Source organism: Dermacentor albipictus, chromosome 9 (genome assembly GCF_038994185.2).
Source record: "Dermacentor albipictus isolate Rhodes 1998 colony chromosome 9, USDA_Dalb.pri_finalv2, whole genome shotgun sequence".
Taxonomy (NCBI): Eukaryota; Metazoa; Arthropoda; class Arachnida; order Ixodida; family Ixodidae; genus Dermacentor; species Dermacentor albipictus.
Genome location: NC_091829.1, coordinates 102,638,078 through 102,656,684, shown reverse-complemented (window position 1 = coordinate 102,656,684; position 18,607 = coordinate 102,638,078). Strand labels below are relative to the sequence as shown.

The following is an 18,607-nucleotide window of genomic DNA, read 5'->3' as shown; positions in this document are numbered from 1 at the left end:
GTTCTGTGCAGCATTCGGCTGCGCGAACACAGGCGGGCGAGACGATGTGGTGCTTCACATGTTCCCGAAGGACAAGGAGCTTGCAGCTCAGTGGGGTCCGTGCGGTGAGGAGAGATCATTTCGTGCCGACGAAATGAACTGTGCTGTGCTAGGACCATTTGCGCGACAGTGATTATCATCGGAGCTTGACAACGATGCGTGCAATCGGTGTTCCAGTTTAATCGGCGTGACTGAAGCCCGGCGTTGTTCCGTCCATGTTCTCGCACAAAAGAAACACCTCGTCACGTCCAAGAGCGGCCTTCGCCAAGAGGAGAAAGCGTGAGGTAAGGGTGTTAATGTGCACACGGGCAATGTTTTAACAGGTGATCACCTGAGTATCGAACAAACGGCCTTACAGAAGGCTATGACAAAGCGAGGTGGAAATACAGCCAGAAATATGCACATGCGTGCAAAGTGTTTGCCGTTTTCGTTAGGTTTTGCCACTCCGCTTTGTCACGGAACATTTCACTACAGCCGCTTGTTCGGTGCTGTTTTGATACGGTGAAACAACTGGCCGGGGGTACACTTACGCATTCAGTGATATTTGGTATTCGTCCTACCACATGGTGCCCGCATTTTTAGCTGTTCAGCATTCGTGTTCAAATCGCACGACATGAGGTGTTATGGTAATATTTTCATGCTCGCGTTAGAGTAGTTGAACTCGGTGTGTAAAAACTCCGTCCCGTAGATTTCGCACTCACAGCTTGCTACCAGCAGCGAAATGCCGCAAAAAGGAGCGTCGGCGCAGCCGCGCCCGTGGCAAGACGAACGGGCTCAAATAATGAAGTAACGATGAGAGGTATTAAACTTGTCAGCGTTCGACATGGTCTATCCCAAGAGAGGCACCGCTGCCGGACAAAACGTTTTCTTGCCCTTGTACCTAGAGAACTAGCTATGCATGACACACCGCAAAATTATTTTTTGAAAGTAATTATATTGCATTACTCATTACTGTCTTATTAAGGTCATTGATTTGAATTACATCACCAATTACCGATTAAAAAAGGTAATGGTATTACTTTACGATTGCTTCGAAAACGTTTTCATGCATACAAGAAGCAAAAAGCAAAGTATAAAGGGACGCCAAGCTTTCTTCAAGGTAACATACATTTGCCAACATTTCATGCCCTCCCCCCTCCATGTATCTCCACGACACCTTACCACACTACCAACCTTCTGGCGCTGTACACAGCTTACCGGTGCATATTTACCGCAAAAAAATGATTTACTTTAGTCATTAATTAAATTACAGACGAAATAATTCACATTACTGAATCACTCGACAACTAATCCATCAGATAAATTACTGAAAAAGTATTTTAATTATTGTAAGTAATCTAACTGCTGTCATGTATGCTGATATGCTTAACTTCATGACATCCATGCCTTGCATTCTTTCAGGTACTAGCAGAGCTCCTTGAGAACCAAGCCCCTGAAGAACCTGTTCCACTACATCACACATCGAAGCTTTTGAAGCAGCCAGAGTGGCACAGGCAGATAATGTTGAAGAGTTTGAAGCAGCAATTGTGGCACAGGCAACTGGTGTTGAACATAATTGCCCCTAAAGTTCATGCACGAGCCTTCAAGTTCTGATACAAGCAGTAACAACTTGCACGGCCGTCACAAGCAGACATAACAAAAGTGCAACTTCATTTCACGTGGGACGCAGACAAAGCCTCGGGGTGTTTCAGTCGGTAAGAAAATCTGACATTAGTCTTCCTCTTTCTGCACATTGAAATAATTCATGTTTTCAGGAAGAGAATTTTATGAATAAGAAAGTGCAGCACATTTTTGCAGTAATAGCCTCAGTTGCAAATTAATTTGAAATGCTTGGGTTCCTGGAAATTCTGTGCACCTTATGAGAATAATGCTGGGATAATAATGGGCTATGAAGTAATACCATAAACGTTTTAAGAATTGTTTTTTTTTTTCTTTTAAGGTGTCCAGGTTGGCAACTTCATGGTAGACGTTGCTACTCAGGTGATGAATGTGGCAGAGCCATGTTATGAGAGTGACAGCCTAAGTGACAGTGAACCTGCTTCTGATTTCGACGACGATTACAGCCCTAACAATGACCCTTGCCACGAGTATGTTATGCTATCCTTACTAACTTTCTGCAGCCTGTGGTTCATGACTAGTTGCGTAAATTACATACAACTCTCCTACAAGTTTTCAAATCATCTAAATATTTTCCATTCGGGGAAAATCTCATATTTTTAGCAGGCCCGACCACTGTGCTGAGTCTTCGGAAGAGGGAGTAATTTTAGTTGAAAAAAGGCACCTGACAGCATTGTTTCAAGTCTGTCATGCGTGACTTGCTCCTTGCACATACAGTCTTCGCTGTGAAGGGACACTTACAGAGGTGTGTGCTCAGTGCCCACTAGGACACCAGCTACGCTGGAGGAACCAAGACGCTGTAAACCAGCAGCCAGTGCTAAACCTGGAGTTTTCTGCTGCCCTTTTGCTTTCGGGCAATAACCCTGCTGCAACTTTGAGGATGCTGGCTTCTATAGGTGTTGAAGTTGTTACCGACAGGACCTTCTTAAACATGAACCGTATTCACCTTTGGCCGGCAGTTGACAAAGTAGGGAAGCGTGTTGAAAAATGATGCGTATTTTATTATTTGCAGTGCATTTTTTCACTACTTTGAAATATACTTCCTGAAGGTTTGGAGGGAACAACAAGAGCAGCTATTCAAAAATGCCCGTGCCCAAGAAGTGGAGCTTGCAGGGGATTAGCCGGCTGACTCGTCTGGCTTCAGTGCCAAATTTGGCACATACTCTTTGACGGATGTTGCAAACAACAAAGTGCTCAACGTAGAGCTTGTCCATGTTTGTTTGAACTTTTCTCTAGTGTTTTGTAAAGACTTCACAGGGCCTACATACCGCTGAATGTTATGCTGCTGCAGTGGTTCCTGCTGCTTGAGTTTATTTTGTTAGCAACATGTTTTCTCAGCAGGTTACACTATTGTCTCATCTAATTACAGTCAAATGAGGTAGGCGGCAGCTGCCACATGGAACTGGGGGGTCTTAAGCGCAGCCTTCAGTTCCTAGAAAACCATAGTATCTCTGTGAAGATTTTGTGACTGACCAGCATGCTCAGATCAAGGCCTATATGCGACGAGAAAAAACAGAAATCGGGCATGAGTTTGATGTCTGGAATTTCGCAAAATGTATCGTGAAGCAACACATTTATATGCTCGGTTGAAAATATTGGCGCTTGCTATATGTATTGTTATAAAATATGGACACTGAATGTCGGACTTTGCATTATGCATATCAGGTGTCTCTAAAAATGGCTGAAATTTCAAAGCGACATGACTGCAAACAACTGCAGCCATGGGTGAAGTCAGTTCAATATCATTTGTATTGGGCAGTCGCAACCAGCCATTCCCACAGCGAGCAGATTGTTCCCCAGTGGTTGTCACTACTAAACCATATTAAGGATGTGCACATTCACAGAAGTGCAGTATTCCCAGCATGTCTACATGGGAAAACTGAACGCCGGTAGTGGCTCAGTGAGAGTGAGTACTGTCAGTAAAAATGTAGGGAAAGGAGGCGTTACACAAAACCATTGCAATGCTTTGCATGTACATTTTGTGCCTAAGCGTGTAAAGGAGGTTTAGGGTATCTTAGCCATTGTATAATGCAATAGCAGTCTGGAAAAACATCTTGGGTCTGTCCAATTTTGTTCGTTGCCATTATTAGCTCATATTGTGCAGGTATTCCTTTCTCAGTTCACAATTTGTGGTCTACTATTTCTGGCTCAGCTGAAACGACAGCTGATTCAGAAGTTGTAGCAGCTAGCACAGCATTCTTTGCATAAATGTGGTGATCTTTTGCATGTACACGTTCATATACCATCTATGCTCATGCCACTTGAGTGCGACATAGACATTTCTTGTCAGTGAGGTTTCACGAAGACTGCCTAACTTACATGGCTCAACTTAGGACTGGTTTGTCCTTTGTCTAAATGAGAAAATATCTGTGCCATATTTTTCAGATTCTAAGGCATTTGAAAAGCTCCAAGCAATTGCGGCTTCAAAGTTGCTCTTATTGGACATGTCCAAGCTATCAACATCGCATCAGACCAACGGTCTTGAAAGTTTTCATGGACTTTTGATACATTTTGCTCCAAAGTATTGCCAGTACTCAAACCTTGGAATGAAGGCAAGGTAAGCCTCATAATTTTCAGCCTACATTTACTTTCTTATGCAACCTGCCAAGATGGATGTGAGCATCGTACTTTTGCACATGCTCACTTGCTGAAGTAAGATGGACATTGTCAAGGCAGGAGCATCGTTTATTAAATACCTATATTTGGCACAGGCTCCTATTCACATAGTTTCTCGATCACCAACAATGTTGTGGAAGCAACCAGCTTTACACTACAAATTTCTACTCGGAAGATATTGAGCACACAAGGGTAGGGATATCACAGGCTTGCTGTGGCATACATTTTTCGACTGCAGTCAATTAAACTTCAAGTAATAATGATTACCTTACTCATTTCCTGTCACCCAGCACCCCGAACGAAAAAAACATTCAGATCTACTCAGGACGTACACACTCATCGTCTCTGCATACTGTGCTAGTTACTGAAGCAAATTTATAATTACATGGGGGGGTGCAGTATAGAGCCTGCCAGGCCCTACTATGTCACCCATGCATTCTTCCCAAAACAGACATAGTAAATGATTACATGTGTACACGTAATTCACACAAACCTGCTATTAATGTGTATTTGACCATGGTCCATCATTTCCGAACCCAGCTAGCCGCCTTGCACCACAATGAACACTGTGAAAGATGCCAAGCATGCAGAGTAGATGGTGAAGCCAGGTTGAATGCAAAATATCTAAAGGCTACATGGGGCAAGGGAATTGCTTGCCCTGTAAAGCAACGGACAGCTCACAGCAGGTGAAAATAATTTTACTTGTGCGTATCAACACCACTACTTCATAGTAACATCCAATGCTTTCCCAGAATATGTGAAAATGCTTTTGGACCTCGTGATGGTGGAGGCAAAGAACTCGTCACCACGGTTCACGAAAACTCGGCTCCTGAAGACCCCGCTACCATTGTGCAGCCAGTTTCCTCAAGTTTCCAAGGAAGATGCTGCGAGACGGAGGAGAACAAGGTTCAGTAAGTAACGTCGAGAGCTCATTCACTGAGAACAGAAAAATCGGCTTTGCGTGTTGGTGCGATTGCCTGATGCATTCTAATAAAAAATATTACTAGCCTGCAAATATCCCTACTAAACTTACTTCCGTGCTTTCAGTAATTACGCAGAAGTCCAGTGACTTTGCAGCCATCTGTAGTCGGACAGTAAAGACGAAATATCAAGCAACATTAGTAGCTTTGTGGGCACCTACCAAAACTGAATGATGCTTACTGGTATAATGTTTCAAGCTGCAACACTGAGTTTAGCAAATGCTCCATATTGATGTTTGCATAGTAACAAAGTTATTCCTCACTTGTATTTAAAAAACCATAACTACATAGTGCGTTAGTGCCAGCAAAGTTGATCTTTTTAGATGGCAGTCACACTGTGGGTGTCGAAGGGAGAAACCTTTCAGCTGCTGTTAGTACATATGCTCATACAAAGCACATAATAATTTTAACCTTCAAGAAATATTTCATATCGGGCGGATTTAGCTACAGTGAGAAAAAGAGTTGTGCTCCGAAGAATACATGATGGCAATGCCAAAAATTTCATGAAATGCTTATTGGAAACAGGCAAAAGAATTCAAAGAGAGGAAAACTAACTTCCTGCATTTTGTAGAGCATTTCATTAATACATTAGCTCATCTATGTGCACTCACCTAAATGGAATCCTAGAAATGTTTGAAGCCTGTATAGGAGCCAGTACTGGATGGGTATTTCTTCCGGACAACTTCAAGCTGACAGCTTGGCAAAATTCGATGGTTGTTCTTTCCTAACCTCTTATATACCAGCCAGACAAACTGGCGGTATGCTGCATACCTCAACTGCTTGCAAAAAATTTGCTTTTATAGCACTCTTTTTCCATTGGCTATATCATTTTCGCACCTGTTTGTAAACTGGTTGCCTTGTCCAGCTGGTGCCACTTCTTTCTGGGCAAGTGCCACTTCCAGTACTGGCCTGGTGAGGCACACAGTCCTGAATAGTCTTGAAATTGTTACGCACTGCGTGAGCTTCTGTTTATTCCTAATTTCTTGCACCTCCTGGCAGCACAAGCCGTTCTATTCATCTTCCATCAATACGCAGCACATGCAGGTGCACCTAGCTCAATGAAAGCCCGATTAGGCCCACATTGACGCACTCGAAAAATGCCAACATTTTCAGCCATGAACGTCTGGTAACATACATTTAGCGTAGCCGGATAGCCTTACGACAAATGCGGAAGCGCGTTGTTGCTAGCGTTGCTATACTCCGTTTCGTACATCAGGTGCAACGCTGTGGAGGCTCGAGATACTTTTTGCAGTGGCTGCGTTCGCACTTAGAAAGAGTTCGGTGTTTCTTGACCCGATTTTTGTGAAAATCTTCGTTATGTAAACTCAGTTTTGAAAAAAAAAGAATTTATCCATAGAAACAATACGTGTACTAATACGGCTGCTTAGCGCTGTTTTAAATCAATTTGCTTTCCGGTATTTTTAATTGCAGCCCATTGCGGCAGCTTCACGTGCATGCTCGCGCGAGCAAACGCCACTGGAACGCTGCGAAGCATAGAGGGAAACGCGCGGAGTAATAAATTTTGGTGACCGGACTTCTCGCGTAGCTTCCACAGCGTTGCACCTGAGGTATGAAATGGAGTATAGGCTTGCCTAACAACATTCGACGCACGGTTGCAGTTACCGTAAAGTTACGGTGTTTACCACACGGTGGTGGTAAAACTGCCTAATATGTCAGTGTCAACATTAGCATACAGCACGCATACCCATACTTCATCAAGTTACAATCGCAAAGTCGTCGAACCATAGTATGAACATTGCACATTTAGTCCCCCTGGCCATCTCTGGATGTGTATGATAAGCGCTTTGAAACGTGGCACTTATGTTCGCGATCGTGTATAAACACGCTAAAAACCACAGTACTTTAGAAAAGCAGCGGCAAGGTGATTGACATCGCGGAATTGCACCCGTGTTTGCAATCTATTCAGAAGTTAGTGCTACGGCATTCTTCCAGCAGCAAGTTCCCAGTGACACTTTAGCGCGTGTTTTAACTCGACATTGGAAGGTGCAGCTACATAACAAAACATACGTACCAGCTAAGATTTCCAACGGGCGAGAAGGTGCACACATCGCTCTCGCTGTTGGCACACTCAACATGTCGTTGCCGCCGTTGCCGCCATCGTTTTACGTATCGGCTGTCGGTTCGAACATGTAGGGTGAAAATACAAGTCGTCCAAGAGAGCGAGAACGTTCCATAATGCTTACAACTCAGCTGTGAAGCCAGAACATAACAGCGTGCTACGCTCTGAAACGGTGGCGCCGACCGGCGGTCCCAGTGAATGATGTCACGGCGGTCCCGACAAATCACGGGCAACAGCGGCGTTCGCGCGATACCCTGAGGCGCTGGTGCGTGTTTTTCTGCAAAAAACTGCCGCTTGCGTGATGCACTGTAGCAGCAGCAGCAACAGCAAAATGGGAGGAAGAACAGAAGAAACTTGTGGCTTTAAAACAATATATTTCTAGATTCCTGGGAAGAGGCCTTTTTTGCTTCCGTGCTCGATTTACTCCTGCACTAATATTAAACGTTGTGTTCGGTGACACAATAGAGGAGAATTATTGATATTATTTGCAGCATCTCTAGTTAAGGTGTGGAAAGCACCTTTCGGAGAAAATAAAGTATGTATTGTCAGTGAGACTTGGCTTAGAAAAATATTTGCTTTTGCACAAAAAGCTGCTTTGTAAAAAAAAGAAATAGTTGTCGCCCACGTTCTCCACTAAAATAATAAACTTTTCGTTATATCCAGCTCAACATGACGACTGAAGCGCTGAAGTATGCAGGACTTCTTAATATTCCCGATGAGGGGCTGCACACTACGCCCTACTGTCAAGCAGCCAGAAAGCGTTCGTCTGCGTAAAGAGCAAAAAAAATATACTGCACCTTTCACATTGTCAAGGATACCAAATTTCCGCAGGAGCTTGCACTGCTCGCTGTGGGTTATGTCGTTCCACACCTTGACGAGCATGGACAGCAGCGCATAAGGACCAAACAGAATCGCCACGTAGTCCACGGTGTCTGATGATGTCAACCCCAAAATAATGGTTCTCGCCATTACAGTCGCTGCACCTGGAAACCAAAGAGGCGCCACAGGATTGTGGAGTTCGCTTGAGAATGAAATCCCGGAGGATGCACCTAAATATCTAGTGCCAGGGAAACTAAGATTAGCTTGTCAGTATCAGTAGTTAGGCATATGCGGCACGATGAGGCAGGCATGGCCTCGGAGATCACAGCGGGCAATCTCGGGGGCGACGTAGTAGGCGAATTCAGTAGTGCAGAACGCCGCTAAGTGGGGCAAGTGTCATGACCTGGAATACGTTCGTGCATTGAAGGTTAGGTAAAAATGTCTTATTTGTCCCGGGGTCCGACGATGATGCTACTTCTCCTCGAATACGGCGATTTCTTTCTTTATAAGCCGCATCGGTTTCCGTCCTGGTTTGCTGTTGCCTGTCGCGGGTGCGATAATTTCCTGCCATTCGCTGTACGCGTAACATCGCTCGGCTCAGCTGGAAGCAAGGCTAGCCTTCGAAACCCATTCACGAGGCACACAGATTGTGGTATCAATCACTAGAAAAAGATTTGGCAAGGGTCCCTTGTCGTTTTTCACATTTCGATGCGCTTTGTTTACTGTGCATGCATCCCGCTCACACCCAGGTCCATGAAGTGGCATTTACTGTAGCGCACCTGCGACCGACCACGTTTAGACCAATTCTGTAGAGCCGTACTTTATTAACGTATCCCATGATAGCTTTGCGCCACCGTTTACATGAATACAATGCTATCTGAGTGTCCCTGCAAGGCTCCCAAAGAGAGGAGAGTTTCACCTCCGTTTTTCTGACGCCGCTCACACCGCTACTCGCCAAGTGCCATCACGTGGCCTATCATGACGTCGGATATTCTTCCACGCTGCAGAAAAGCCAACTTAACGGAGGCGACGCCGACTTTCCGTGGCCTTCAACTCTATCAACGTCGCAATCCGCAGCTTCCGCAAACGAATGACATGAATGACATTTCGTGACATAAATAGCATGACGTGACATGAATAACATGCACGCATGACGTATCGTATGACATAAATGATGTGATGTCATGAATGATGCAAATTGTAACATCACAGAACACGCGTGGTATGAAAAGAATAGCTTTGCATGGATAGCATGATACGCAAACATGACATGTATGGCATGCACGCATGGCATTATGTGCTGGGCAGTATCGAAGATACAAGTATCTTAGGTACTATCTCAGATCCTCTTTGAGCATGTTGTATCTGTACCATGATACGTCTTGCAAGAAGTGTATCAGTATGTGTATTTCCGATGCATGAAAGAATGTATCGTGTACCTTAAGGCATGAGGAATGGCATCTCAGGCACGAACATGATTTGCATGTATGACATGCATCCGTGAGTTAACAGGAATGACAGTTCATGACATGCATGACCACGAGCACATACATGTGTGGGCTAAGCTAGCAATACATTACCTGATGCGAATGACTTGACATAAATAACGTCACAGCAGTGCATTTCATATTATTAATTTCGTACTTTATGCAAATCATATCACAATAATGACATGCATCGACATAATATTACAGGCCGTGAAATCCATGCTATATGATCCACGTTGTGAATACGTGTTATGTCATGCATGCTACTCATAATATGCCATGCATGTTACGAATGCATGTCATTCTTCACATCTCATATACATACCCTGATATGATAAACAAATGACCATGATGGCAGCACAACTCAATAAAATATTTGATCATCACATTCTTGACATTGATGCCAAGAATAGCATTTGATGCCATGCATATTGTAATTATATCGATGTAAAAGTGGTATAGGTAAAGAAACCACAAATGACTCTTACGGCACCAAGACGGCGTAGAGGCCCGTACACGCTAGGCCAACGCGACGCCGATTAAGGTCTGCCGACTGCAGGCGACAGCGCTTTACGTCTTATCGGCACCCCTGTCCAACTGCACCGACGTCAACAGCCTACAGACAGATCACTGATCGCCATGTCGGCAGAGTTTTATGCGCATACTGCAAAACTGTTCGTTAAATATAGTCACTAAATTAAACGTGCTATATGAATACACTCTATTACTCTCCTTTAGATCTGACACTGTAAAAATTGCGGTTGTGTACCCAGTCCAGCTAACTTGCAACTAAATCCTTCTTCACGCCTAAGCAGACACTCGGAACAATGGTATGTGCCACGGCCACGCACAAAGTACGGCTTTCAAACATTAGGTTATTGCTTGTCGAAGACATTAAATGAATTCAAGATTTCTTAAGCAAACGTTTGTACACTCTCTAACACTTCTGTTTCAATCATGCTATGTTAAATATGTTCACAGTTAAATTTCACTTTTCGTAAAATATGTTTTCTATGGATATCATGTTTTCTAATTTGACACCGACGTTGAAATGTATATTTCTTTTGTTGCCATGCTGCCTTAGTGAACCCGGGTCGTGGGGCTAGTCAAGCTTTTTCTACTGCAGCTTTCTTTTTTCCTCGTTCCAACCACTCATCTGAAACTCCATGTATGTGGTAAATAAGTGAATTTGAAATGAACTTGAACGTCACGACCATACACGAGTGAACATGGCATGATGCCTTGCCATGAGCGGCACCGCTTTGGATCTAACAAATTGCCGTCCTGCACTTTTTCGTACCGTCGATCCCAACCTGCACGACGTTTTGAGTCGACCGATGATACTTCGACAACAAAGTATTGGCGACAGCGCTGTTTCCAAGATCCATTCTCGATTTCTTGGCCCATTAGGCCTAACCTAGGCGGCTGTAGACCGTTTCATTGGCGAGGAGGAACGTATCCTCGAACAAGCGCGCAGTGACGCCCTCTTTCGCCAACTGGTATGTTCGAATGGCCGTTTCTCTCAGCAGCAGCTTCGAAGGGTAGCGGCGTCATTGTGAATTGGTTCGGTTCTTGCGTGTTTCATCTGTTATTGCTGCGATTTCGAACGACTTAGTCGCAATGGCTTACTACTATGCTTATTCGACTGCAAAAATATTTCTCGGAAGAGAATGTGAACTCCCTCTACAGCCGCGCTGACTCCATGAAGTCCAGCATTGCCGGCGTAAACAGAAATCAACAGGAGCCCTCAACTTCGTCGGGTGTATTCAAGTTTTTTTTATGCGAAGCATAGTAACGTAGGTTTCGGGCTTTCGCGCGACGCCCGGCGGTGGCCACCATTGACCTTCAAGTAGGTCACGTGACATGACGTCACGTGATGACGCCACACCAGCTGCAGATGGGGCCTCATATCGCGCCGTCGGTCGCCTCCCGGCGGTGGCCACCATTGACCTTCAAGTAGGTCACGTGGCATGACGTCACACCGGCTGCAGATGGGGCCTCATATCGCGCCGTCGGTCGCCTCCCGGTGGTGGCCAACATTGACCCTGAAATGAGATCACATGACGTGACGTCACGTGATGACGTCACACCGGCTGCACATGGGGCCTCATATCGCATCGTCGGACGTCGCCCGGCATGGGCCTCCACGCTTCGGTTCGCGCCGTCGCGCGCGACGCGGCGCCACCATCGCTGCATCACGTGATATGTGACGTCACGCCAGGGATGAAGCAGCGCGCGCCCGCCGTCGCGTCAGTCTATGTGCCCGCAACCGCGCCAGCGTCTTTGCGCCGGGCGTGTATGCGGTCAAGATGCCTCCAAACGCTAAGGTTACGCTAAGGTTAAGCCCAGTGGATGCTTCACATCCGCTGGGCTTAACTTTGATAAGCCTCCAAATTTTTTTTTTAGTCAGCGCCCGGCGACGAACTCGGCACCCAAAATCAAACTGGGATGGAAACGAAACGTGCGTCGATGAACTATAGTCGCTGAACTATAGTGCCAATGGACGAAGTAAACCGTTTTTTCGTACGCGCACTATAAAGTTATTCTGTTCAAATGTGTTCTAGGATTATCATTCTTAGCCACCAACTTTCAGGTGAAAGTTGAACAGGGACGTGTTACGAAATATTAGATGCCAGCGAAGACAAGGAACGTGTGTTATTTGTCGTTCAGTAACGAAAACCGTACCAATCACGTACCACGCGCCTGTAGTTCGCAAGAGCTTTCTCATGCTTCCGAATCTTGGAACCAAGCTGTGTGGCCGATGCCGCCCAACGCGTACTGCTTTACTTGTTGGTGCGCGCCTGTTGCAGTAGTGAAGTTGTTCCGTTTTCAGCTCTCTCGAGTCGGCGAGGCGGCCTTGCAGAGGCACCACTTGACACCCACGAGTAGGCACACTCTTAACGTGTCGCGTGCGTCTGGTTCATCACGCTATATTCGCGGCCACTGTCGCCAGGTATTTTATCGCCTACTCCATGTTAACTGCCTCTCCGGTGGAGTTTCGTTTTTACAGCTCTTTTTTAAAGCGTTCCTTTCTTCACCTTTTGTCTCAACTTTCCGGGAGCTGCTGCTGCTGTTGTGGCCTAGGGACCCTGTTACGTAAAACTATTCTAAACTGTATTTATTGCAATCTCCTGAGGCCAAATTGACGCTGCCACGGACGCAAGCATAGGGCGGTAACAGTTGTGAAAAGCTCAGTCAAAGTCGGTTCTCCTTCAGCGGATGTCACTTGCTTTTGCTTTCAAAGCGAATAGCATTGCCTATATTGAGCAGTTTTTCTTATCTAATTGGCTGAGACGAGGCGAGGAGCTCGCTCAAGTGGAGGGAGTACCGATGGGGCCGGGCTGGGCCGCGCCAGCACAGTGAAAATAGATAACCGGATGAGGAGGTTGGTGCCGGCGTCTACGACAGATCCGCTTGCCCTTACTTAGCTTACGGTGGCTGGGCGAAAATCGCGGCGGCGCGCAACGGAAGGTTGGAAATGCCGCCAAAATGGATCCTCAGTAAGACTAATTGGCAGGGCGATATTGCATACGTGCCGAAAGGTATCAGTAATGTTATACTGCGAAACATTTTTTTTTGTACTCAAATATATCCATGCTTCATGGTAGCTTCGAGTAGTGAGCGCGACAGTGATCGGCGGATGGCCATCTTCTATTCCTTTCGTGAAGGGGCAGTTTCCGGCTATTCAGGAAAAACATTTACTTCTTTTCGGCATATTAATGTATCTTTAACACCTACACGTCACTTCGACACGCTGAGTTTTCTTGGTTTTTTGACATCGCGTGACAGGCAGGTTAAGTGGGTGCAGCCCGAAAACTCTTGACCAATAATCCTAGGGTTAATGGCTAAAAGGAGTGGAATCCGAAGTAACAATGTTTTTTGTTCGTTCCATTGATGCATAATTAATGTGTACGCGCCATATCAGATGCGGATCCATCGCGGTTTTCGTGACGCCGCTTGACAGGCAAAGGGGGGGGGGGGGGGAAGGGTTGAGAACAGTTTTTGACCAATCTGAAGGGCTGATTGAAAAGTTTGAATAAAAAAGTTTGGAATAGCTTTACGTTGCAGCACCGCAAGTCACCTTCACGGGGTGATTTTTTGTGGCTTTCTGACGCGTCGAGACAACCAGGCGAACATGGCGCAGCGCGACGACGTTTGTCCAACAGCAATTGGTGAAAAGGCACCTGCTTTACTAAGGGCAAAAAAAAAAGCGTCGAATCAAAAAACATTTATTTGAAATTCATTAAATAGTAATCGCTGTCCACATATATGAAACGGGGCGTTTCTATGGTTTTAGTGACGTCACGGGACAGACAGGTGCGGTGGGGCGTGGATAGAAAATTTTTCGAGCAATCGGGGAGGGCTGACTGCAGAATTGGAACAGAATTGTTTAGAACAGGTTTAGGTGATAGCACCCTAGCTCGCGCATGCCTGTGGCTTTCATGCAACATCTGCAGATGACGCTCGCCGCCGCGCATCCCGACCGGCGCCTGCGCGGTTGTGCGTTTCGCAGGTTGTGCGCATTGCACGCGCTGGGCTTGCTTTCCTATGCGATAAAAATGCAGGTGTTGGGCTGTGGAGGTTGTATGCTGGGCTGTGATAGCCTAAATAATACACCCCATAGATATTGTAGATTATTGTAGATAGCTTGAAGAGAGAGCTGAGAGCGGGTGTCTCTGCCGGTAGCATTGGTGAAGAAGCACGCTGCCCTGCCGCGTCCGTATGTCGAATGTCCTAACGCTCCTTTCCAGCACTAGAATGCGCAGCAGCAGTCCCCTTGCTGAATAGACGTTGTTGAGAAAATGTTCCTCTGTATATTTCTGCCGTGACAGGTTGTGCCATGTGAGACAATGATAATGGTCAGCCCTATAAATGATTATGAACAACGACGCACAACGCCTCAAGCAAACACGCCTCCCTGTGTGTTCTGTGGACTACGCAGACAAACAGCAGTGGTGCCCGCAAGGTAACGTTTAACATCTACTCACCACTGTCATATTGGACTAAACGCTGAAGAAATTACACATTCGCCGGCAACATTACCGCTAATTATCGTGAGTCAAAGCAAATAGCATACAAAGCATTGCTTACATCGATACCCAAAGTGCGTGGGATCCACATAATTTTCTAATGCTTGATGTCCTTGCACCAGGTAAAAAGTGCTTCGAAAATTGTGCCGGGAAAATTTTAAGGGCATCTCAATTCAGTTATCTGAATTCAGATATACGCTGGACCGCTACAGAGCCCGACAAACGGAAAAATCTCCATTTCTTGTTCTCGTACATTTGTCTGCATGGATAAATTGTCGGGTTACTTACTTCCTGGAAGCGTAATTCTGTAGCATGCCTACAGCTAAAGCTATGACCTTTGGTAATTAAGGGCGGCCTTCTTGGCTTCTACTGACTGTGGTGCTAAGGTGCTATTCTGGCAACGCTATATTGTAGTGATGCTTCTTGCTGTCCTAATGCCTTTCGAAATACATATAAATCGAAAAAGGCATCGCTACAAAATAGCCGTGGGCATCGGCGATTTCCGCCACGTTGTTGAATTCATCACCTTCGCAGTTCTGATTGGCCTAGGGAGCTGCTAATTGTCTCTCGATAGCTGAAAATGCCGCCACAACAGAGTTCGACAGCATAAGGGAATTTGCCGACGTCTAAAATAGGACCCCTGGCTTCTTTAAAATCCCGCAAACGAAAAATCTCACCGATGGTCATCTCCTTCATCACAGATAAGGAAGACAATAGAAAACTCGCGTGACGCCTCTAGGGAAACAGAATCACAGGCAAGGTGCCATCTACATCACCTGATGATGATGGTGATTGTGTTTTAACGTCACAAGGACCATTTCTGGTGAAAGAACGCCGAACACATTATGCAATGAGATGAGAATGTATGGTTCATGAACTCGAGAATGTACCATGCCAGTAATGCGGCCGAAAATTGGTCATCGTCGAATTACGACATATTGTCGTACAATGTAATGGCGACATTTTGAGACAAATACAGAGGTCGTAGCAGCCATCTCAGCCTATCAGGGAACACAGCATAACAAATGACAATATTGCGGGATTTGTCAAAGTCCAGATTAATAATGTGGCCTGTTTTCCCGGCCGCCACGTTTTTTTTTTTCTTGTACTCGGCCACTTTCTCTCATTGTGGAGTTTCAAGGCACTCCTACTCCCCTGGGAGAGACCCATATTGAGGCACTCCAAAGGCACCTAGATAGCACAAGGTCTGTACGCTCTGTTTTGTGATGTCAGGCATAATAGGGCGGACTGACATACAATCTAATAGGAATGCTGCTGAGAAAGCCGCGTTGATCTTGACGCTCCCGCTGTCGTCACACCGGGCTTGGTAATCAAAATTTCGGCCCTACCAGCATGGCGTCATAAATCAGAGTACGGGCCGTGTGATGTCTCGGTGGTGTTCAGCACCCTAGCCTTCATCACCATGCCTCTACCGCAGCTTCTCCTTTCTTCTGACTCCGGTCGATGACAGGAGTATCCGGGCTGCACAGATAAGCGCCAGCCGGCCGGAACGGTTCTTTGCACGGCCTTTCTTTGCACGACATTGCAATCCTTCACCTTGAGGCGAAAACATATCAAGCAAAAAACATGCTCTCGTGCATCTTTTTTTCGGGCAGAATCACCAGACAAAGGGAGCTGAGAAAGGCGTACGGAGATGACAGCGCTATCTGCCTGGCAGCGCAAGCTGAGAAGCAACTGTGCCCTGCCAGCGTGCTTCTCTTGGTGGCATTAAATATCTCGAAAGTGCCGAGTAATGTACGAAGTCTGTTAGAAAAGTATCCGACCTTTGGCTGAGCAAAAAAAAACTGGCATAACTGGAACGTTGGAAACCTAATCACCCTCACAGTAGTCTCCTTGGTGCTCCACACACTTCTCCCAGCGGTGCTGCCGTTGTTGGAAGCATTGCGACAAGGCCTCTTTCGGAATTAAGTTTAGCTCAGCTGTCGTCGAAGCCATAATGTCCTCTCTTGTCTGAAATCACGCTCCTTTCAATGGCCTCTTGATTTTGGCCAGAAGCTGCAGGGGGCGATATCAGGAGAGTAAGGAGCCTGTTCAACTACAGGAGTCTGGTTTTTTGCTAAAAAAGTCTGAATCAAGTGCGAACAATGTGCCGGAGCATTGTCGTGATGGACGGGCCAATTTCCTGTTGACCACAACTCCGGTCTCTTGCGCAGCACAGCATCACGTTAGGCGACGGAGTACATCCATGTAGTACCTCTTTGATGATTTTTTGACCTTGTGGCCCGTACGCGTGGTGTACCACACCGCAGGCGTCAATGAAAGCAGTCAGCATCACTTTGACATTGCTGGGCGTTTGGCGGCCCTTCTTTGGTCTGGTTGACGTGGAATGCCACCACTGTGACGACTGGGATTTGGGTTCCCGGTTGTACCCGTACACCCAAGACTCGACACCAGTGATTATGGTGTTCATGGAGTCGGGGCCACTGTTTGTGGAATCTAGCATATCCTGTGAGACTTCAAGACGAAGTTGCTTTTGCTCCACCATGAACAGCTTCGGCACGAATTTCGCCGCAACTCTCTTCATGGTCAAATGTTCAGTCATAATGGAATGTGCAGGAAAAGTGCTGATGCCCACCTCTTCAGCAATTTCGCGGACAGGGACGCGATGGTCCCGCATCACCACAGGGTTCACTTCACCAATGCCCTGGTCATTTCGGCATGTTGATGGCTGAACGGAGCGCGGCTCGCTCTCCAACGATGTACGGCCGTCTTTCAAATGGTTTTATCACTCCTTAATCTGTATGCTGCTCAAAGTATCGTCACCGAAAGCCGTCTGAATCTTCCGAATGGTTGCCACTTGGCTGCCGCCCAGTTTCTGGCAAAATTTGATGTAGCTCTGCTTCAGTCGCTCCGCCATTTTCCTTGCCATAAAAAAACAGATAAGAGCACTGCGTACTACCTCACTCAAACTCTGCATCCCAGCGAATGACGCTATCCCTAGGCGGGAAAAAAGTTCGCGTATGCGCACGAAGGTTCAAGGTGGGCTGATGCAAGCACGCTTGTTTCATATCTATCAGGTGTTCGCAAAAAAATAGGGTCGGATACTTTTCTAACTGACCTCGTATACCCATCGACAGCGCACATCTCCCACGCTCTAGAATCCCTTGTCAGGGGCGCAACTTGTCGAGTTATGTACCGTGTGTCATTAAGGCTTCAAAACGCACATCGCCTACGCTCTAGAATCCCTTGTCAGGGGCGCAACTTGTCGAGTCATGTACCGTGCGCCATTAACGCTTCAACGCGGACGTTGTCGCTCAGAATTTGTGTCCATAAAGTCACTGTTTTAACGTCTAATTGAACGGGTCAAGAAATGGACTGTTGGGCTGCTAAGCCAAATGACGCCACACCTTCCCAGACTGCGCCCACTACTTTTTGTATGTTTGAATACCACATAAAGACAAATAAATAGCACTCCTGGAATATTTTGCACACAACCTATACATGTGTCTTTCATCTTCTGATCCAACGTTTAATATATCGAAATCAGTACAGACGCGCATAAAAGATTGCTAACAAACATTTAGTGCGACATATATTAATTTAACGTTTCGACCGGGGTCTGGTTTTGAGTCTTTCTCAGCTCTTGATAAAGGCCGGACTACGGCCGTAATGTTGTACTAGGCGTTTGTTAAATATATTTACAGGGTACTTAGAACGCGTTCTGCAGCAAAGAAGATGGAAGAGATCCCGCGCGACATCAGCGTGCGTCATCTTCTGTACTGGACTCCGCTTCGTCTCTGGCAGTGCTTCGTGACATGACCCCCGGCGGCGAAGGCACCGTTCTGGTGCTTGATAGATCGTCCAAGTGGTATCGCTTGAGGCAGGTAACGCGAACGGCATCGGTCAAAGGTCGAGACTTGGTGGAATCGAGAAGCGTGGTTTCGTGTGAAGTTGGTCACTTGGCGCAACACATGCTGC

General features: G+C 46.2%; 1 protein-coding gene across 6 annotated transcripts in view; it reads right to left on the bottom strand.

The window, feature by feature from the left end:
* LOC139049594 (phospholipid-transporting ATPase ABCA3-like) overlaps nucleotides 1-18,607 on the bottom strand; it is a 259,493-nt gene that overhangs the window by 30,184 nt on the left and 210,702 nt on the right. For 5 of the 6 annotated variants that reach the window (XM_070525161.1, XM_070525159.1, XM_070525164.1 and 2 more), the window contains one exon: nucleotides 8,130-8,315. The exons of the other annotated variant lie outside the window; for it this stretch is intronic. In XM_070525161.1, coding sequence (XP_070381262.1) covers nucleotides 8,130-8,315 — 186 coding nt within the window. The remainder of the gene's footprint in view (nucleotides 1-8,129; nucleotides 8,316-18,607) is intronic. 6 annotated transcript variants of the gene reach the window in all.